Source organism: Channa argus, chromosome 7, assembly GCF_033026475.1.
Source record: "Channa argus isolate prfri chromosome 7, Channa argus male v1.0, whole genome shotgun sequence".
NCBI classification, from domain to species: Eukaryota; Metazoa; Chordata; class Actinopteri; order Anabantiformes; family Channidae; genus Channa; species Channa argus.
In genome coordinates this window covers 6,557,937-6,581,009 of record NC_090203.1, presented here as the reverse complement: position 1 = coordinate 6,581,009, position 23,073 = coordinate 6,557,937, and the positions used below count along the sequence as shown (strand labels likewise).

The 23,073-nt window shown below is 39.8% G+C and overlaps 1 protein-coding gene across 2 annotated transcripts; it reads left to right on the top strand.

Moving 5' to 3' along the window:
• Positions 1-144: 144 nt before the first annotated feature.
• Positions 145-22,489, top strand: drd2l (dopamine receptor D2 like). Of its 2 annotated transcripts, XM_067511591.1 has the most exons (10): positions 145-603; positions 3,025-3,308; positions 13,348-13,408; positions 13,599-13,997; positions 15,268-15,377; positions 17,325-17,461; positions 19,656-19,873; positions 20,163-20,246; positions 20,345-20,699; positions 22,074-22,489. In XM_067511591.1, exons 3-10 carry the CDS (start codon positions 13,349-13,351, stop codon positions 22,268-22,270), a joined length of 1,560 nt encoding a protein of 519 aa, XP_067367692.1. In that variant the 5' UTR covers positions 145-603; positions 3,025-3,308; position 13,348; the 3' UTR covers positions 22,271-22,489. The 2 variants fall into 2 exon arrangements, with proteins under 2 accessions (XP_067367692.1, XP_067367693.1); XM_067511592.1 differs by lacking the exon at positions 13,348-13,408.
• Positions 22,490-23,073: the final 584 nt, after the last annotated feature.

The window sequence follows — 23,073 nt, the reverse complement described above, 5'->3', positions numbered from 1 at the left end:
AATCAAACTTTATAGAAATCAAAATAAATATGGGGATTGTTTGTTTTTCTACTGTTTATTTTATGAAATGCCATTAGGGTCAAAGTAATGGATTTCTGTGTATTGTTTAAAATTGGTTATGTCTGAGTTGTGGTTTGGTTTTATTCATGTTTAGTATTACAATAGATGGACTGGCTCAACAGATGTGGGAAGGCTTGTTTAAGTCTGTCTTTTTTCTTTTATTGCTTAATTATTTTGTCTAAATAAAAAAAAAAAAAAAATTTTTTTTAATGACATGTATTGCTGTTATTTCTATTCAGAAACCTTAGCTTAGCTACTCTCTTTCCTTCCTATGCCTTCCCCAGCTCAAGAGCCCCTCCGTTCCTTTTCATTCCTTCTCTCATCTCTAACCCTCTCTACTCTCTCTAATTTACTTCCCCTCCTGTTTTGCGCCCTGGAGCCACTGGGTCTTCTGCTCTTCAGTCAAGGGGATTAAAAAGAAGGATTGTGGTGGTTACAGGGGAGAGCGAGCGAGGCTGCAGGAAAGATGAAACGAGTTGGCTTCTCAGAACAGATGCAATTTTAAAGTAGCCAAGGATCAATCTGTTTTACTTCTTGTGTAAGGTAAAATCACACGCATACCTCCACAAGTGAGATGTGTTATTCAACCTTGTATCAGACACTGATTTGATATCATATAATTTCATCTGTGCAAGGTCAATTCAATCTAGGTTGGGAAGTAGAACATTTTACAGCAGCTATCTGCATCGCCCCGATACAATGTCATATTTCATCTGAATGCATATATGTTGCAAAGTGGCACATAGGATGGTCTTCTTTCAAAGAGTCCCGTTTGACAGGTTGGCTTTGTTCAAACACCATTTCCCCCTTGTCATCTTTATCGTTTACAGTAAGATTTATTTGCAGCTCTTAGCGTTTTATGGTTCTTGTGAATCTCGGCAATGACTTTGCCTGACAGTAACTTTCTTTATAAGACAGCTCTGACTTCCCCCACAGATCCTTTTTCCGCTTTGTGTTGTGTACTTTATATTCTTTATTTTATATACCTGTTTACTTTTTTTTGTGTATGTAATTCATTCTGATAATTTTGATGAAAGCTGTTATACTATTGCTTAGTGTCAAAAAGCCATATTAAATCAAATGTTATTTAATGTTGTCGAAGATTCAGAGTTCAGGGGGCAACGCTGCAACTTAAAATGTCAATGAGATTGTTTTTCCTCAACAAAAACAACACCTTGTTTCGCTGAGATGTAGGTGACCTCGGTAAACTAGAAGCAACTTTTTCTTTGTGCTGGAACTGTATTCTTAAAAATAATATTCTCATGACTCTGTCACACAACGCTATCTTGCAGGTACTGCATGAAGTAAAAAGGGAACTGAAAGTGGATATTGATGAACAAGAGTAGCTTATGCGTGACCTGGATTACAAAGTCAGTTCAATCAAAGGTGTAATTGATGTATCATGCCCCTGAGAGCTGAAATATTTTCCTCTGAAAAGCTCAGATGCTCCTATAAATTTAAACGAGGGAATCCTCTGAACTGAGAGGAGTCTCTCATGGGTGCACCATGTAGAATACTGCAAACCTACCTGAATGGAAGGACAACTCCACTATACAGGGATGGTGCATGAGAATGGAGAATAGACTAGTTGAAATAATGTTTATGAAAATGAAAGTATATTTAAGTGAATTTACATTTTGATGTGAATAAAGCTTTCTAGTATTGTGTTAGGGTTAGTGTTCTTCCATCATGATAATCGCTGGAGGTTGGAGAACGTCCTTATTTAAGTACACAGATCTCCAAAAGTATTGGCACAAAATTCACATCACTTTACTAGTGAAACCTTAGTTTAGTTATTGTTAGATCAAATTTTCAGATAAACTCCAACAAACAGTGTGACCAACCCAAATTCAGTCTTAGGTAGATTTAACAATCTGACACTCTTTAAGGTTCCCAGATGACATTCTCTGTTCAGTTTTTGCCAGGAGTTTTCTACTCAACTGTATTTCTCAAATGTAAAAAATCATTTGTATTTAAAAACTTTTTTTTCCATTTTTCTCTCATATTTTCCCTTTGGGCCTAGCTATCAGTGTTTGTAAGGATGAACATCTTGAAAATTGCTTTTACTGTGATTCCTCTTCTTTTGGTCATTTTGACATCTGGGACAGATTTAAATCAGCTCCCCCCCACCCCCCACTCACACACACACTTTTTTACTCCACATCTCTGGAGGAGATTTTCTTTTCTGTCACAGTAAATAGAAAACCTAATCATATGGCACAAAACTGCATCAGAGCAATAATAGACGGCACACATTTACTTTTTGAAAATTATCTGTTTTATCACCTGTTAGAATAAAACTAATCAAAATTAAAAGTTAAACGTAGCCAAGTCACACAGTGTGTTAAGTCTCTGTATAAAGTGTAGACATACTAAATTCTTTTCCAGCTTCATTGGGGTGAAAGTTTCTTCATTTTTTAAAATATGTGAAGGCCATATTCTGGTTCACATTGTGACTCTCAGATCTGTGGTTGGGTAACATAAACAGTTGGATATGGTTGCTGAAGTTAGCCTATGTAAGACCAGATCGTGACCCCTGACCTTAACTAAGCGCTGATGTGGCTAAATATTTTTTTACGACTAGACGGGGGACAAAACATGCATTATGTTAACAGGCAGGTAATTCATCCTGCAGTGGCCTAAATTCCTTTCAAACAAGGACTTAATGCATTAGATCTTGTTTATTTCCGTAAAACACTATTAAAAAGCGAGAGATGTTTTATGTCGATCAATTTCTTCTTGCAGAGATTTGATCATTTCAAAGGCTATTAAACTGCTGCCGGATGTAGTTAAAACAGAAGTAAATCAAATTCCCAAAAGTTGAACTATTCCTTTAACCTCTGGAAGCTCAAAGAAGTGTTTTTTTGCCTGCGTCCCCCCCGACATTCAACCCCAGCCAATGGCACTGCAGTGTGTCTCTGTCTTGTGGTAGCAGCTCTGCTCTGTTGGGTTTTCTTCCTGCAGGTATAAACAAGCGAAACTCTGGGTGAAAAACCGTGTGAACCCCATCCTCTCCTCCTCTCCCGTGTTGCATCCTCCTCCTCCTCCTCCACCTCGTCTCCCGCCGCGTTGACCCGGGCTCCGCCGCGGCTAGAAGAGGGAACTGAACCAGCGTCTGTGGGCTCATGTGTGGAGCGTAAACTGAGGGGTCCGGGGTCTCACCGTGGGAGATGGAGCTCTGCATTAGTTAGATGGGAGCCTGTTCGTCGGAGAGCGGACCTGAATGCGAGCAGCTGTGCCGGGAGCGGGTAAGTGATCTCAGATGCTTAAAGAGGATAATCCGACTTTTATCGACATGTAGGAACAAAGAGGAGAAGTTATTCCCCTGACTTAACGTTTTAATGGTGGATCAGTTGCCCTTTTCGTGCAGATATTGTGCGCATATTCACAACTTTCCGATAAAATAGCAAAACTAGTCTTAATTAGTTTCCCCAGTGACAGGTTTGTTACCGGATGATATAAAATGAAATTAATAAACCTCCCGTCTTTAGACTATAACTAGGTGCAGTCACAGAGTCTCTAACTAATGCTCATGCTCGTATTTTGTTATCGCATGTAGGCTACAACAAAAATACTCTAAATATAAAAGCATGGCAATTCGTAAAATTCTAAATATAATAAATATATATATATATATATATATATATATATTAACAAAAAACAGTGTAGAACTGTATCATTCAGTTTATGCATCTACCTAAACGTGGAAATCACACCATCTAAACCATTGCTGACTGGCAAAATAGAGAAACTCAATCGTGTAGCCTAAAGGAAACCTTAAGATAAAAATAAAAGTCAAATGTTATAACAACTGCTAAAATATTAAACCTAATAAAAATGAAATTGTGTGTGTGATAGACCTCAGTAGTGCACTTTGTCCCGCTAAATATGAGCAGAGGATCAGAGTCCAAATGCTCCTGTTAGGTCCAGTATACAAAGCCCCTTACCAGTGTATTTCTCCCTGGAAGTTCCTTGAAAGTTACAGTTACACAAGTCATAGTGTTCTGACAATATCTCTGCAGAAATGCTCCAAACTCTTTTTCTTTTCTTTTTTTTGCCTTTTGCACAAACAGTATAAATTTCTCGTGTTGCCTTTTTGATTGTGTCCAATTAGTTTCCTACTGAGGCTCCAGTGTTGCTATGTCTTCCTATCCTATTACCTCTGACTAAACAGATAATATCATATCTTTCCTGGAATTCTCATTTGTGATACCCTCTGGTGGCCAAAAGGCTGAATTAAGTTTAGTTTGGGGTAATTTTTTTTCCAAGATAATAAAGCTCCGTTGAAGGAAACAGTTTGAATAATATTGCAATCCTGCAAGTTGACACACAGCGAGAAATGTGTGATTTAGAAAAAGGCAATATCATTGTATTTGACAGTAAGATGTGGTTGTGTGTAATCTCTGCAACATGACGAATTGTTACTCGTTTCGAGTCTTCATAAAATTTCAGCAAATAAGAAAAAATAAACTGGCCTTGCTGTTAACCTCATGATCTCTCTCACAGTGCACTCGCTCCTCATCGGTCAGTGTGTGTTAGTTCTACTTTACATATATTTGCAGTCTGCACACATCACTTGGAACCCACTTCCAAATGTTGTGGTCTCTCATTTTAAATAAAATATAGAGATGATGCAAAATTGCCTCTTGAATAAAAGATGCTTGTGGGTGGTTCGGAGCATTGCCCGCGGGTTGAGGTCTCCTTGTGTGACTCAGTGTTGAAGCTATTCCCCTTTGTTAATGAATCAATCAGGAACTCCAATGAAGAAAAATAATATTAATGAGAACACATTTATCATATGTCACGTGGTGGCTCCTCACTCCCTCTCCTGTGGATCATTTCATGTCTTTGATCATGTTTCTTAGGATTATCACAGGAGAGAAGTTGGACAAAGCTAATGTTTTATTGATTATTGTCTGTCTTGATTTCTTGCCTTCACTGCACCAGATGAAGCGCAAAGTGCACCTCCCTTTCAGCTTTACTCTGTTTGACTTAGAAAACGCTGTCTCTAATGATGTGAAGGCTTGCTCACTAATGCTTGAAGTCATGTACTGTAGTGTGAGGTGTCAGAAACAATTAGCATAATTGCACCGGCAGCTGATTGAGTATTACCACTTGGGGAATGTGCTGTTTTAGAGCAGCGCAGGGTGAAAACATATAACAAAGCAGCCGTACTTCTTAATGGCTGCTCCTGATTCACGTCCTTGTTGGGTTTTAGTCTTACAAGGGGAGAAAAACGTCATCATAGCAGGTGTATTGTCATCTGACTGTAAATTGTCATTTGTTGTATAACTAAATACAGCACCCTCCACTTTTAATATAAAAGAGGCACCAGCTGCCTGTCAAAAAGCAGCCGAAAAAGGAAAATCCTGAGTCCTGGGAGGGATTGAGAGTAGAAATGGTGCTGAGAATTATGACACAACAGCGAATGCTTTCTGCCCCGATCTCAGCAGAGAGCTGGTTATACTGCAGCTAAACATCCACATCATTCCCAGTGCCCAAAGACTGATTCCTGCTTCTCCCTGAAAGACATAAAAGATTTATTGCAGTCCAGCTCTTCAAAGCTTGAAGGAGTCTTTTGTGTTTTTCCAGTGGTGTTGGAGGCTAACAAGGCCAAGTGTGTAATAGCCCTGTCAAGTGTCCCCAGAGAGGAGCTACACAGGAGGGGGAAAGTAAAAAGAAAGGCCAAGGGGACTAAGGGTGGTGCATGTTGATGAGGGGAGGTTTAGGACAGAAATGAAGACGTGAGAGGTCAGATTGGGATAGAATGAAATGTCTTGGAAGCTCGTGTCTTACAGGGAAAACAGACAATCATTGCTTTTTAAAAAATGAAGAAAGCAGAAACTATGACATTTTTCATTACAGATTTCACCCCAGTTTATAGCTATTGTATCCTGATTGTGTGCAGGTCAGTAGAATAATGCTGATGTGAGATGTGGCCTGTGACAATAGTGGGGGAAGATGAACTAAAGATTTGAACTCTTGTACCATTTCTCAGTTTGAAGGAAAAGGCTTTAATGTAAATTAGTACTTTGAGCAATTATTTATTAAAGGACAAATAGTTGACTAAATATTTAGACTTTTTATGAAAATTTTTTTATGAAATTTTTTTTAATAAATTTTTTATGAAGCGTTTCTTCTGAAAGCACAACCTACAAACGTACTTACTGTTCCTGAGGGATGTTATGGCTTTCTGTACTTCAGGCTTTGCTCTTGTCATATTGATTGTTTATCTTTGGGAAGTAAATTAAGATTGTAATGAGCATCAGGACCAAAGGCTTTGGTGCAAAGATTCCACGCTGTAGCATTTTCTATAGCTCTGGGGTGTGTCTCCCTTAGTCTCATATTGCTCAGAGAACACAATCTTTGATAAATGGGCTCAAACTTTGAAATGTGCATTAGATATTGTGGACATGCTGCACAACTTGGGCTGCAACAAAAAATGAAATATTCTTTTTTTGTTGTTTTGTAACGGTTATGTACCAAGTTAAAAATATGGGTTGGAAAATGTCTGCATGCTTGTACTTTGATTAAGGTCTGTCAGTTAAAGCACCCTTTCAGAAGCTCAACATATCGCTTGATAACATAAAAATAAGTGGAAAAATTCCCAGCCCAGCAAGAATCCTCTGATAGTTTTCCAGCAAATTAATTCACTGAGAAAGTTTTGTCTTTTTCAACATTTGCTTTTTTTAGGCTCATTCCACAAAAGTTGGAAGACTCTGCTCTGCATGGGAGCATTGCGCACCCACATTATTAAAAAAAAGGTTCTTCTCATTACCCATGAACAGGAATAAGTGACATTTATGTCAAAGTGTGCCAAGCAATCTGGAAAAGCCTGTACAACACATGGGAATACACTGAGACACATCACTTGAATTTTAGGTCCCAAAATGACACATTAGACATTCTGTCGTAAAAACAGTCACAGAACTTGTCATTTATGCACAAAGTTATTTAAGCAATTTAAGCAGGTCAAGTTCTAGAGACATCCTAGGGATTTAAATAACATTTGGGAACTCTTTAGTCTGGTGGCCATGTGTGAAATTGATTTCTTAGAGCAGGGATCATTGCACCTTCCTTTTAAAAAGAAACAGATCAACTGGTGACTTTATAATTTCTTTATAATCAATACAAGTGCTTAGGATGTCACCTTAGTGTAGAAAAAGAGGTAGTTAAAGTGTTAGTGCTTTATTGGGTGAACCTCTTAAAGGTCTTGCTTTCCGTTCTGGTTGCGTACTACATTTAGCAAGAAGCGTTTATTTAGGTGCTGTTTATGAGCCACAACTCTCTGTGTGGAAGTACAGAGGACAGATTAAAAAATGAGCTTTAATGTATTTTATAAAGCTACGATTCTGTCAAACCAAGCAAGTTGTTGGGATATTTGGTAGCAACATTTCTGGTCCTCTTCCTTTAAGACAGTTGGCTTGGAATAATAATTTGTTTCTGGTTTTTTGACAGTAAGTAAGAGAGAAAGCACATTTTAATTCAAACAGCTGGAAATGTCATTAATGTCATGGTTAAATTGCTGAATGCAAAACTGCGCTCAGCGCTGTCAAGGTCAGATTTTCACTGTGGTTCATTGATCTGCACAACTTTAACAATTTGAAGGCACCTGTATGAGCCGACCAGGGTTTCCTCTGGTTTTTGTTTGTGTTGTGTATCATGAGGTTAATTGGATGCCCTGTGCACTTTAACCTTTTAAGTTTGTTGTCCAGTTGTCAAGGAAACAATGCATCGCAATGGTTTCATTACAAGAGAGTCCGGTCGTGCTCAGCTTTTGAAAGGACAAGAGAGAGTAAGTGGAGCCAAGGAAGTGACCACAAGGCGGTCGGGACAGCAACACGGTAGAAGTGAAAGGTTCAGTGTGTAGCTGTGGAGGCACATGGTTTTTTAAATTTTAGCTGTGAAGAAAATCTGCCTCGTCTTCATTCGAACTGCTTAATCAAGCTTCAAGCCAAACAGAAGACACAGTCCAGAACACTAAAAAGTTGGAGTGTAGGGTTTAATTCAGCCGCAGACAGTGTTGGGGAGTAACCCGTTACTAGTAATGCATTACTTTTGTTTTACTTTTGTTTTACTTTTTCCTAGTAGTAGTGTAAAAAGTTACAAATACATTTTCAATAATAACATTACAGTTACTCCCTTCAACAACAACTTGTTACGTGAGTTTTGTTGTCACCACATTAGAGATTGGTTTACAAGCTGATGTTTATTACTCGTAGTCATCACGCTTGAACACATCACTGACAGCAGCATCGTAAGCAGGAAGCTGCTGTGGAAGATGGAAATGCCTACAGGACATTCAGCAGCTGGAAAAATTCAGTGATCTAGAGCGAATACCACTGAATTTGAGCCTTGGAATTTCCTAGTGTTCCCAAAATGTTGTTTTGTCCTTTAACGAAATTATTGTATTTTAAAGGACGTGCTACAGTCATATGAATGGATTTGACAAACAATAGAAGCTTTTCTATATTGTGACTGACACGACTGCAGTAATACGTGAAAGAAGATACAATGATATTTTAAAGGAATCCACAGGGAGACTTTTTCATGTTTGCAATACCTTGAAATTATACATGCTTGTTGCCTCGAGTCGGTTTTGGTGCAATGAGAAATTTTCAATCAGTGTAACTGTCCAACCTTGAACATATGGTTTTTGTCAAACACACGCACACAGACTGTGTGTGATGTTCACTGCCAACGGAATGTGTCGCTTCTGATAGTCAAAAAACAAAGGTAAACACAGCTGGTGCTCCACATTATTCAGCTTATTCTGTATTTGGATTTTCATATTTTCTGTTTAATATCTGCAGCAGTGGCACAAAGACATTAATTTGTTCTGTTCAGTAGCTGGTCTAGAGTTTATTCTGTTGCACAAGCTCCAAGAAACCGTGTTTTCAATCACATTAGTAGTACTAGTAAAATATGAGGTCTATGTTTGATATCTTTTGTCTGTTAGTTTTATTGAAAGTAATACAAACACAAATACATTTTTGTCCAGATTGGAGAACAAATTTAGTGCTCGGGTGAAAGCAAACGCCGGTGCTCTTGAAGACTTCATCTTCTGCTGTGCTGATTACTTGGAGCAGAGTAGCTTTATCGAAGCACAACACTGCAGTTTGTTAGTGGCTTTGCCTCTAGGGCATCTTACTCTGGATGAACGTGTTATTTACTTCTGGTTGTATCAGAAATGACATCACTTCAGTGGCCAAAAACACATGATCCTCAGCTGTAAACTTGTGCAAAAACAGTAAGTAAAGAAAGTGGTGTTGTGTGTGCTAGTGCTCAGCTGCATACATAGCTGACATGTCATACACATGTTATTTACAACATGTGTATAACATGTTGTATATGTTATATACATATCCATTTTTCTGGGAATTAAAAGACGGTATGTAAGCCTATTAAAGAAAAACGAGCCTGAAAAACAAAATTGCTCCACCAATTGATGCCACAGTTACTCTTCGTCACTATTGGACCATCCAGGAGAACCACCATTTGATATTACGGGATCTACTTTACATAGACCCAACTGCGTTAGGATTAGAGGAAACAACTCCAGGGTAACGTTACGTTAAGAGACAAGATGGGTTAGAGTTAGGCAAACTTGTAACTTAAGCCTCAGCCTGTAAAGTTGCGAAGTGATGCTTTTTGATGCCTTGGGAATGAGAACAGGTGGCTGTGTCATATAGCTCCGATACAATAAGTTATGGAGCTTACACATCTAGAAAAAAAAGTGACATAGTGTAGGTTTAATATTTTAATTACATTAGATTCTCAGTGATTCAATTACCCATTCAAACTCCTACGTACTGCTCCCAGGAACATGGTCAGGAACATGATGAATTCAAACCATCTAAAGTAATAACCATGGTTAATAGGTTTGTGTCCTTCTAACTCCCTTTACAAATATTCATGTGTGTTAAGATTTTGTCTGATTCAATAAAAACTCAGGAAAAGAGGATATAATAAAATACTTAAGGAGACACGTTTTCATGATGGTCATGTATATATTCCCCATCAATACTTGAGGAATTTGGACACATGATGGTTTAGTAGGTGCTGTGAGTGGGTGGTTTTACATTAAGAAACTATCTCTGAATTATTTTGTGACCTTGGGACTGACAGGAAAGTTCATTATGGGGACAGACACCACAAGATCCAACTTCCTGTCACCAATAAATATTTTATGCGGCTTGTTGCATGTTATTGTGCAGCCCGATAGTTCGAATGTGTCGGCGCAAAAGGGGCAGAGAGAGATAAGAGGAGAAGAAAAGTTCCTGTATCCTCATTCTGTCTCGTCCGGTCAGAAACACACAAAACTTTAGAAGATCTGTTGAATATGATGGATACTTCAATTAACTAAATGGATTCTGAAGCATGTATGGCATTATTTTTTTTGGTATCACCTTATATGAACGTGTTTTATATGATATTATGTTCCATTATTATATATTTTTATATTATATTATATTATATTATATTATATTATATTATATTATATTATATTATATTATATTATATTATATTATATTAACCACACAAATATCTTTCTGAATACATTTTAAATTTTACTCACACACTAGCACTCATCAAGGACTAAGCCCCCGCAGGGTTCAAACACTGATATAAAATGTTTGTAGTTTGCTCGCTTATACAGAAGAAACTTCAAAAAACCAAAAATAATCAGTTTCTCCACGGTTGGCTCAAACAGTGCTTCCCCAGAATGTGCATAAATTCACTGTCAGGCTCTGTCTCATGCATGGCACTTTCATGTGGGAAAGACGGTCAGAGCATGTGTCTACTGCTTCTCCATTGTCCTTCAGACCTTTTCTGTCTTTAGCTAATCATCAAATTGTATAATTATTCACCAGCTATAGCCTCATATGGGCAGATTAGAGTTGAGCTTCAACACTATGAGGGACAGGTAGCATGTAGACAGATGTAATAATAATGAATAAAGCACAGCAATGAATAGAAACAGTAATAGAGTTTTTCGGGTGGGTCCCTACACAAACAGACCAATCCACATCCTACCAGTGGAGCTATGCTAGGATTCCCATTTTATGGTCGTAATGCACCAAAAAATATATAAAAAGTAAAGATTATTCTTTAAAAGTAGATGTGCATATAAACAATAAACAATAAAAAAAACAGCATCCAAAGAAAATGGATCACATCCAGCAAAGAATAGTTTTTTTCACGGATAATATTATTACATCATATAACCTCCCTTTTTCACTGTAAGATAAAACATAATTTGTCAATGCAAATTATTTTTCATGTCAAATGCTTAACAACATGTCTCCTACTTCACTTAAATGTCTGTGTATATTGTGTGGCTTTGGTCCTGTCGCTCGACGTCCTTCTTGATCGTATTCTCGGTGTCTGTTTATAATCTAGGATATTTTGTCATTTTCATTGTCCATAATTGGAGATCTGCTATGATTGCTGGATTTTGCACAGACATTTAAGTCCATGTGTCCAGGAGGAGTGATCCCTCCCTTTATCCTGATGCTTATCCTTATTCAATAGTCTGAGGACAGGCAATGTCACATTAGTACAAATTGTAAAGTCTGTTGCTGCAAATGGGTAATTTTGGGGAATATAAATACACCTCATTCGATATGATCCTTGCAGGTTTGCAGTTTATACAGTCATCTCAAAATTATTGTACAACCTCATCTTAAATTGAGATTTACAGAGAAAACTTCCTTCCTCCCACTCATAAATGTGAAAAGCAGCTTTATAAAACAATGGATGCATCACTCAGCACATTAAAAGGCAAATTCACCAGATGACATCACCCGGAGGAGTTTTTCATAATTAGGAGTCCAGATGATGTCATCTGGGGGTGCTCTCAAAAATCAAGTTGACCATGATTACAACCTTCATACTGTCAGCAACATAATCTTAACTAATGGTTCCCCCAAGTGATGTAATCTGGAGGCTTTTTTATAGCTAAAAGTAGAGAGAGATTTTGATATAGGGAAGTTTAGTGGCATTTGTGTGAATGTACTACTTGAATCAAAAGAAGCAAGTTCCAAATCAGTGAAGGCGTCCTGTACAGGTCAGACATCCTCATCAACTAAGGCTGAGCAAAATACATTTTGACTGCAGAGGGAGGCAGTTGGAAATTGGGGAAATTGGAAATTGGTTTTGCAAATATACTGGACTTTACCATCAAAGTAGACTATTGCTGGGGGGCCCCAAAAAGAGAAAAGTACTATTATGTTTTGATGCAATACATATCAAAATCATTTGTTACTGATGGATATTTATAGCCTACTGTGGAATAAAATGTCTATTCACAGCAACCCATTTATCACCTTCCTTACAACGGTGACAAATCGATTACATTTCCCATTACTGCTTCACAATAAGTGAAAACTCAGAAGAGCTTCCCTGTTTTCAGAAAACAGGAAAACATTTTTGGTTAGATTGGATCTTCTACCACCTTTAAAATGTTCGGTGGAGTTATACTCACATTAACATTATAAGAACAGGAAGAGCAGAGACTGTCAGCACTTACTGGGGGTAAAGTTTGATAAAGGGGGAATCAAATTGGACCTGACTCCACGCCAACAGTCTCCATGTTTAAAAAAAAAAAAAGCAAGCATACAGCGCTCAGGAGGGAGGAAGCCAACTGACCTGTAAGCTGCTTTTAGTCAGTTCATGCCAACCTTTCTAACTACAGTGTGTTTTAAAATTCTGGAAACTTAAACTGTGAAGTGCAGCATAATGTGGAAAATGATCTACCTTGGATTTAATTCCCTATATGTGTAAAGATTAAGAAAAACATGTGTTTTTTTTACTATGAGGAACTGTCTCATGTTACTGCCCTAACTTATACAACGCTGAACATTGCAATCAAGTGTGTAATGTAATGTTTTTGCTGGTAAATGGCAGGAATTTGACAATCATTCACAGTAATTTACAGTAGAGTCGCCTCTTAACCTAACACGCATGTCTTTGCACTGTGGGAGTACGTACAAAAGCACAGGGACGACATACAAACTTCACACAGAATGGCCGCAGCTGGCTGGGATTTGCACCCGGGACCAAGTTAACTTTGGCTGTTTAAAGTGGTTTTACTTGTATAAAAAGTCACTGACTGTAGTTTTCCCCTCCGTGGATTGGAGTCACTTCCCTGCAGTCAGCTCTTTAGAACACTGGAGGCCAAAAAAGAAACTATCGAGATCTGAAGCGTCTTTTGTCTCTGTTTCAGTCACTTATTTGAGACGAAACCATTTGACCTTGAGACTTTGTAGTTTTATGTGTTGGTAGGATGCTCCATTGTTTGTGTGCATCTCCTGCGTCCGGTGTCCAGCTAAGCTGTCTCTCTGAAGTGAGACCAAAGACAAATTTCCAGCTCATACCACAATAAGCACTGTTTTATTTTATTTTTTCTCTTTTCCTCTGTTGTCAGACTCAGAAGCAAATCTTTGTTGGATCTGTTGTGAAATGCTGAAGTGACTGCACACTAGGCCACAAAGGCTCCCAAACTCATTACTTTTCTTTGTGTCATCACTTTTCAGCCAGACCATGCCCACTGCAGCAAGATGACTTTATTCAATGATTCCGATGAGCCCTCCCCTCCCTCCTTCCCTCCATCCTCCCTTGACCACAATATCTCTGTCTTTGTCACCCATGATCCCTCACACTCCCCCATATCCTTTACCACCTCCTCCTCCTCCTCCTCCATGACCTCCTCCAACTGCACCAGCTCTTCGTCAGCCTCCCCTCCTCCGTACAACTTCTACGCAGTGCTGCTGGTGCTCCTGATCTTCTGCGTGGTGTTTGGGAACGTGCTGGTGTGTGTAGCCGTGTCCCTGGAGCGCGCTCTGCAGACCACCACCAACTACCTCATTGTCTCCTTGGCTGTGTCCGACCTGCTGCTGGCCACACTGGTCATGCCCTGGGGCGTGTACCTTGAGGTGTGTGTGTGTGTGTGTGTGTGTGTGTGTGTGTGTGTGTGTGTGTGTGTGTTTGAGCATTTGTGCTGTATTTCATTTGTGTTTCTGTAGGGTCAGCACTCAAACTTGATGCATGTTTAGCTAGAAGTGAATAAATATGTCTGTTGGTGTAATTTCCTAAGATTCTAGGACGGTACATGAATTAAAGATTTTTATTAGCTTTGGTAATTTCATGTAATATAATATTACTGTAATATGTTGACAAAGTGTCTTCAACCATCCAACAGTTATTTTCGTTTTCAATTATGCTGAAATTAATTTCCTCAATCATTTTATGCCAAAAACTCATTCTAGTCATTTTTACCATCTTCTCAAATGTGCTGCTTTTCTTTATCATGTGTGAAACTAAATCGAATCCCTATAGGTGAAGTAGTCGATTGGGCTCTGTGTGGCATTTTCACTCATTTCTTGCATTCCTCAGTCCATTGAGAAGTAAAGAAATAATTATCCTTAAAATATAATGTGTAGCACAATATCTTAAAGCTACAGTATGGCTCTTTTTTCACTTACAAAACAGCACCGGCAGCAGTGCAGAGCTTTTTCATGATGAAGGTTTTTGAGCAACGTTCTCCCTTTCAACCAGTCAGAGAAGGTCAAACCCTGTGTGTCTCATGCCAACATAAAAAGGTATCTTGTGCATAACTGTGAGATGCACAACTCACTTTGACACAATGTCAATAGTTGACGCTCTGAGTGAACCGATTGTCTCAAGCTACAACTATAGCTTTATACCTTTATACCACATTGCATATTGTAGCTTTAAGTATAAGCAAAGTAAAAGTTTAAGCAACGTGATGTGAAATGTAAAGATGAGCACCGAATCAATGAAGGTGTTCGATCAGTTCATCGATTAAGATGTAAAAAAAATACACATTATGTTCAACTTAATAATTGTCAAAGATCAGAGCAGGAGAGGAATGTCAAGAGTAAGAACACCAACTTGTTAATTGATTTATACAGTACAAGACTTAATATTTAGTTACAGGGAAACCAATGCAAGTGGCCTCAGAATGTAAAAACCTTTTTTCATGAATTCAAAACTTCTGGATACTTAGAATATGTAGACAATCTTTTAAAGAAACTACGAGTTATCCAGGCTGGTTAATATTAATGTGCTCCACCACTATTACAACATTTAATATTTGGCAAGATGTTCATGAGCAGCACACGGGTTAAAAATGATAATGAAGGTGAAGAGTTTTGATCATAAGTCCCTCTGTTTTGCTAAAAGGTGGTGGGAGAGTGGCACTTCAGTCTCATCCACTGTGACATCCTGCTCACCCTGGACGTCATGATGTGCACCGCCAGCATCCTCAACCTCTGCGCCATCAGCATCGACAGGTGGATTCTTCCTTAGAGGACCTCTAATTTCTAGGAGTTTTCTAAGAGTCTTTTTCTTGCCTTTCTTCCCAATTACCTCGCTCTGAAAGTTCCTTTCAGCACGAGAACAGGTTGGTTGACGAGAACTAATTTCACAGGCGTTTTGATGTGGAAAGTAAGTGACAAATATGTCATTTCTCTACTTTGTTCGCTGCTCTAAGATCTAGACTAGTGCAGGTTGAACTGAGTAGGCAACACACCTGCCTGCTGAAAGCTTTAAAGATGTTTCCATCACTCAGCTGCGGGTTAGGAGCCCCCCACACTGCAGTCATCTGTTTGCTTTCGTGCACGTAACGACAGGTTTCCACTGCATCTCTTCATTAGGGTTCATTTTTCTTTGTGGAACCAGGAGACTATGGTTGATAGTTTGATGTGTTGCCTGATGTCCCTTTTACACGTCCAAGTGGAGGTCACCAGACAACCAGGGGGCAAGTGATCTGCAGCTGTGTCCTAATTCCTGTGACCGAGTGACAGATTGAGGTTGCACCACTTTGGACTGGTGCAATTTGGTGCAATAACGAAGGAGAGAGTCCTCATGTCTCTGTGACTGCAGACTGTTGTCAGAAAGCTGCATGGGCTTCGTGTCCCCACAGATTAAGAGAAACAGTGAAACCAATTTTGGTTGCTAGAAAGTAATAAACCCACATAAAATAATCACATTTAGTTTGATTAATGTGTAATAGGCTCTTCAGGGCTGTCAGATTTTTCATTTAGCGGCATTTTCAGATCAATATTTAATTTTGTCCAGAACTTTAGTTCATGAGCAAACATCTGTAAAACTAATGATCTTTCCAACAGCATCAACTGTGGTTTTCTGCCTTTGCTAAATGTGGTGACCATTTCCCCCTCTTAATGTCAGCATGTTGTCAGCGAAGAACACTGATGTGTTCAATCAGGATGGAGCTGCTTATGACAAGGCAACAAAGATTGCATGTCTTTGACGAAGCGTTTCACCATCAACAACTGAATTCAGATACAATGGAATATTGTGATTTTGTTCTCTGGAAGTGCGTGTGGTAGAGCAGTCATCCACAGACCTCACGGTTACCGTTTTAAGCTCACTAGTGTAATTCCTAGTGGACTGCTTCACAACATGAACACTTCTTCAAGGGATTTTTTGTTAGATTTTGTATAAAGTACTGCATCTATAACATCTCCAGGCTGTGTATTGCTGACCCTGCTCCCAACTTAATAGAAGTAACTCTGAATTTTTCCACTGGCTCTCTGGCACATTACTGACCTGCTCACTGACTATAGGAGTCCAGTCAGACCCCTCAGGCCATCTTCTAGCCAGCGTCTAGCTGTGCCCAAAGAAAGATGCAGGTCTTCAGAGTGCGCTTTTAGTAATGTTGGTCCTGCTCTCGGGAATAAACTACCAGGTGACCTGAGAACAGTCACTGCTGTTTTTATTTTCAAAAGGAAGCTTAATAGTTTGTGTAAACGGTTTGAGTTTGTTTCAACGGATGTGGGCTTCACTATTTCTCGGCCCTTGTTTTGGGGAAGAATTAGTGAAAGCCAAGAGTCTTACTGTAACTCTCTTTTGTCTGCCTGACTGCCTGCAGGCTGAAGACTGTTCACACCTGAGCCTACAGCAGTTGATTGTAATTGACTTTGGCAAACTGTCAGTTGTGGGTTTTGTGTCTTTGTTGCTGTGAAACAAGCAGTGGCAGCTTTTGTCTGTTTGAAGGGAAACCGGGAATTCATCTGTCTGCCTGAATCAAGTGAAGGAGTTTAATTTGAAATTTGCATGAACATGACGATGAGACGGCGCCGCCTGAATCTGCTTTAGTATGTGTTTACTCTGCATCGTGCACGATGAAAGACAAGCACAACTAGGGAGTGTGTGAGAGGCGTGCTAATATGCTATCTTTGTGTTTAAATGATCTTTTTGCATATTCACTACTGCAGATACACAGCAGTCGTCATGCCGATGCTCTACAACACCAGATACAGCTCCAGGAGGAGAGTGGCCGTCATGATCGCCGTGGTGTGGTTCCTCTCTTTTGCCATCTCCTGCCCTTTGCTGTTTGGACTGAACAACACCGGTAACATTTACATCTAATCTGTGCTATCATGTCACAGCCTGCTGACAGGTTTAAGTGTTGTCTGTCCAGGGCTGTGCAGCCCAGAAAGTGGCACAGTGATAATTAGTCAGGAGCTCGGACAGGCGCTTAGAGCTTATTGATGAGAGTTTTCCTACTTTCTGGCTTTGATGCTGTCCACAACCTCAAAACTATTGAGACAGCATGAATTTAATAAGTACAGTGATTCCATTCAAATTTGTGGCTTTGGTTTGAAATGTTGCTGTTTTAAACTTGATTCAGACTAGGCTTTTTCATGTCATTTTGTTTAGAGATGCACTGTGAGGCATTGAAACACCGTTGCATAATTGGCAGGATTTATATACTACATCATGGAAGAAAAACATGGAGATAAGAGAAACATGATTAGAAGATTAGATACTGTGCATGTAACAATCAGCAGTAACAGAGTGTCCACCACAGCGGCTCACGATGCTCACCCCAGTGGTGGACACTTCACAGCATGTTTCTGAAGAAGGAACAGTTCTTCCTCTGTAGAAGACACCAAATCATTCAAGGCAAATAAAGATGTGATGGAAAAATAAGTTCAGGAAACTGCAAGAGTTGGTTAGGTTGTAGCTCTATGGCAGAAAAATACAGGGTCAGTCTCACTGTCAACAACACAAGATGCCACTGGGAAGTTTAGAGCCATATTTTATCGCCTTCATTATTAGTTAACTGCTGAGCATTTATTTGCCAAACTACTGTTGCCAAGGCCAATAATGAAGCCTAAAGCCAATGATAATAACATTATTTTTATTTAACCCATACAGTATATTGATATCGAGCTGAAAGGCCATTAACGCACTGAAATAATGAAAGTAGCTCCAATCTGACCGTGAAATGAAGACCTTTCAGACATCTTTGGAACAGTCAGCATGTAATCATAGCCTTTCATCATCTGTTCCCTCTTTAGTGCGGATTTTGGTCCTGCAAACAAGTGAACACACACACAAAAAAAATCCCTGATTTGCTTGTCTCACAAAAGCAACTGGAATGAAGATGTTGAGCAGCTAAGCTCGGCCTTAATAAAAGGGCTGAGACTTTGGCAATGTTGAATTTTTGAACGAACGCTGTGGCAACAATTTCATTAGAGGCCACTTGAGAGTCATTGAGAAAAAGAGGTAATGTGAGGGTGGACATCATGCACCCTCAGTTGTGGGTTAAAAACAAATCAAGATACTGACTGGTGTAAACTCAAACTGAAAAACATTCCACTCTCCTCAGAAATGGGTTGCGCACAGATTCCAACACGCTGTTTGAAATGTACTTTATTCAGTTTTATTTTCAAATTGCAGGGCCACAGCACCGTCACTGCCTTACAAATATGTGTTTACTGTTTTTCAGTTTTTGGGGAAAAACAATCTCAAGAATATAATATAATAAACAAGAATATTTAGTAGCTGTTGAAGAGCTGATGGAGTTTGCTCATTTGTCATGTCCATATTTTCATTTTTTTTCATAACAGAATTTCTTATATAAAAGTCAGGGTCATCATTAAGACAGTATTGATGGGAAGTCATTCGTGCAGTATGTAGGAATCTACAGCCAGGTGATATTTAGCTTCTGCTTGCTTCAAGTCAGGGTTGCCGTGGCAGCAGGTTCAGCGATGTTTCCTTCTCCTCACCAACATTTTCCAGCTCCTCCTGGGGGATCCGGAGCTGTTCCCAGTTTAAATGAGTTATACGATCACCCCAGTGTGTTCATGGTCTACCTGCGGACATACTGTACCAGGAAAACCTCACTGAACCGTCTCAAAAGCTTCTTTTCAACTCAGCGGCGCTTGTAGCCCGAGCTTTCTCTGGATATTACAGCTGCAGCCACCCTACAAATGAAAGTCATTTCAGCAGCTTGTGTGGGATCTCACAACCCAAAGCTTATGACCAGTGATGAGGGCTAGATCTTAGATCAAATGCTCAAAACCCTAACCTTTTGACTTAGCTCGTACTCCACCACAGTAATCTACAGTAGTACAGCATCTGAGGCAGGGAGAGACATCAGTGGCAGGTGCAATGTAGGCAAGTAAGTTGGGGGACTGTTCTGTGCTGACCCGTGAAACTTAGTTTGGTAAAACTGAAATAAATTATAGTAAACTCTAATGAAGGTTTCTGTACATCATTAACTCTTTACGTTTTGCTCTGTTTCATCTCTTAATTAGCCAACCGTGAAGGTACTACATGCAGCTTAGCCAACCCAGCCTTCGTGGTGTACTCCTCTGTGGCCTCCTTCTATGTTCCCTTCATCGTAACTTTACTGGTGTATGCGCAGATCTGTGTTGTGCTGCGCAAAAGAGGCAGACGCACCGCTCCACCACGCAGACATGGCCTTCACAACCAACGCGCGGCTGAGACGGGAGAAAGCCATCGACACCGAAAGGTAAAGTCGAATTAATAATCCATTTAATTATTATGGGATTATCTTATCCTGTGAAGAGTTGCAGGGTTGTTGGAGACTATCCTACGGTAGGTTTTACCTAGTGAGAGGTGGTGTACACCCTGGACAGGTCATCAGTCTGTCACAGAGCCACTTGCAGAGACAGTGGGGTCCCACGACCTACCCACCCCAACAGCCCTTAATAGGTTAAATGATAAAAGATAATGGACAAAAATGTATCTGGTCTCTAAAATATGGCTTCTATTCACTGTGTCCCCTGCTTCCTTTTCAGAATAAGTGCACACAACCAGAAGATGTGAAGCTGTGCACCCTGATCCTGAGGCCGGCCACTGTAGCCCCTCAGCGAAAGAAAGTGGTGAGCTGTTGATGAGCACATTGAGCACATTTGGGCACATTCGTTTGTCTCACAATACCTACCTCCCTCATCCTCCTTCCTCCATCTCTGTTTGACAGACCCTGGTAAAGGAGGCAGTTGTTCACCCCCTTGAAGTGGAGCCGGGTCGGTTACTGCCAGAGACGGAGCAGAGTCTGGCCCCTCCGCCTGCTCCTCAGACCTCCTCCCACCCAGGACAGGCAAGAATCTCCCTGTCCATCTCTGTTGGACCTTCCCCAGTTCTTCCTTCAACTGTGGCACGATCAGCCCTAATGCCGCGCCTCCCCACCCTCGAGGATGGTATGAGGGGACGTGAGGGGTGGAGGGAGAGCAGCGGTGGCAGAGATAAGTGGGGGATAACCAAGGAGAGGGGGAGAGGGAGGCTGTCACAGCAGAAGGAGCAGAAGGCAACACAGATGCTCGCTATTGTGCTCGGTGAGCTTAAGTGCACATTAATTGTTGGAGTGGTTGAAGCTCTGAACCATTTATCCTGCCTCAGTGTGTGTGTGTGTGTGTGTTCACAGCTGCCCACTTGTGTGTATATACGTTAACTAGAGTAAATTAATATTTAAACAGACTTTCAGGGAAAAAAACGTTATCAGCTTTCTAACAAAGAGCTGGATGATTAATAAAATGATTAGTATCACTCTCATATCTACGGTGACCATAAAATGCAGGTCTTTTTGATAAATGCATTGATCAGCTACACCAATAACACCATCTGGTGGTTTTAACTAAAATATGTTTTTAATAAAAATATCATGAAGTAATAAATGCTGATGTATCATGGTGTGTTAACCACCGGTCAACACATAAAGTGGTTATAATCAGCTCCACCACTGACCCTTATTTTAACTACTGTATGTGTTTTGCCATCATTACTACATTTTCTACTTGAAGTAAAATGTAGATAATGTGCTTAGTACTTTTCTAACCATCCATGCGTCATCTTTAACCACTTGTCCTGTTCATGGGCATGGGGGGCTGCAGCCCATCCCAGCTGTCAATGAGCAGGAAGTGGGGTTTAGAAGTGGTACTAGTAGTGTAGTTTTATAGGCTACTGGCACTTTTACTTAAGAATTGAGTTTTTGTACTTCTACCACTTTTGTATCACATTTAACTGTGTGTGGGGCTGCGTAGCTGCAGACTGCTCATGCTGACCCTCGTCCTCCATGACATTATTAAGACCACCCGTGTTAATGTTATGACTAATCAGTGTGTACAACTAGTTTCCAGCTAAATACTAGTAGAATTTTAGGAAATTATGAATCTAATTACAAAACATTGTTTTATGCATAAACGCTTATGTTGAACAAGGCTAAATTTCATATTACAGTTAGTTACAGTGTATGAGCTGGACTCCTTTTAAAACATCTTTTAAACATTATCAATTTGCTCATGTAGTAGGCAACACAACACATTTTATGAGGTGTACAAGGACAAAAATTATCTCTTTTTTTTTTTTTTTAACAAATCAAACTACTTTTCTGTTAGTACAAGCTGAAAAAAACCTTTACTTCACTAAGAAATACATTCTTAATTTGTCATGGCATGTATTATTATTTATGCATTATTTAATTCACAAATAATGTTTATTTACCTATGGTACTTCATCTGTTTCCCTGTCTGGAATTGAGATCGCCACTCTTTTTTTTAAGCCTGTCCATGTCTGTCTGTTTCAGGGTTTGTTGTTCTATGCATATTACAAATGCAGATGTCAGTGGGATATTTGATTGTGCCATGCAAACACACACACACACACACACACCAACACTCTCCTCTGATCCATTCCCCCTCTCTGTTTCCAAGGTGTGTTCATCATCTGCTGGCTGCCTTTCTTCTTGACCCACGTTCTGAAGGCTCACTGCAGGAGCTGCTACATCTCGCCCTCACTGTATAGCGGCGTCACCTGGCTGGGGTACGTCAACAGCGCAGTCAACCCCGTCATCTATACGACTTTCAACATTGAGTTTCGCAAAGCCTTCATCAAACTTCTGCACTGCTGAGAGCTGGAAAGATGAGATGTGTCAAGTGTCGAGGGGGGGAAAAAAAGTGAGATGTCAGTTTGAGATCTGAGGTGAGAATGAATGGAGGAGAAAGTAAAGATGAAGAAGTCGAGGCAGTTTTGATAAATAAAAAGACGTAGATCAGAAAATAGAGCGGACAACTGATTAAAATGATGTAACCAGCAGCTCAGACAATACAAAAAAGAAACTATGAGGCAATCACAAAAAAGAAAGCAACGCCAACAAGCTGGAGACGTTTATGGAAAAGGAGACGTGCCCTGTGTTGTGTGCTCTACTCTTTAAAGGGAATATATTAGGAGGATCTCTCCACATCATCCGAGATTTCACACACATGAGACTCCCTGAGATGTGAGATGTGTTTTTCCAATTTACTGGAACACCTGCGCCTGATTTGGGTCCAACTTTCCTCCTCTTATTTCTCCTATAACCTTCACATGCAGAATCGAATTATTTGCTTGCATGCGCTCGTCTCTCTCGAAGGACGGGAATAAGTCAAGACAAAGATAAAACACTTTCACTAACAGTCCAGCACAGGCTTTTATTTTTTACTTTCTTACCCGAGGCATGATCATTTTTCACACTCTGACAATCCAGTGAATTACATCAAAATAGCATTATTGATTTGGATTTAATCGAGTGCACATATGAAATCATCAGATCATGTTTATGCATGCAATGTTTGGTGTTGTAAATAATCACTGGCAGTAATAATGAAACATTTTCTTTCATTGTTTATCCCACTAAAAGTCAATGAAAACACAGCTTTCTTTTGTTTTACCCAA

Bases quoted from the DNA above. Each gene is read 5' to 3' on its own strand.
- drd2l (XM_067511591.1), top strand. From the start codon at position 13,349: ATGCTCCATTGTTTGTGTGCATCTCCTGCGTCCGGTGTCCAGCTAAGC. The intron at 17,462-19,655 runs GTAACATTTACA...TCTCTTAATTAG, and splicing joins GTTTGGACTGAACAACACCG to CCAACCGTGAAGGTACTACA. The intron at 19,874-20,162 runs GTAAAGTCGAAT...CTTCCTTTTCAG, and splicing joins AAAGCCATCGACACCGAAAG to AATAAGTGCACACAACCAGA.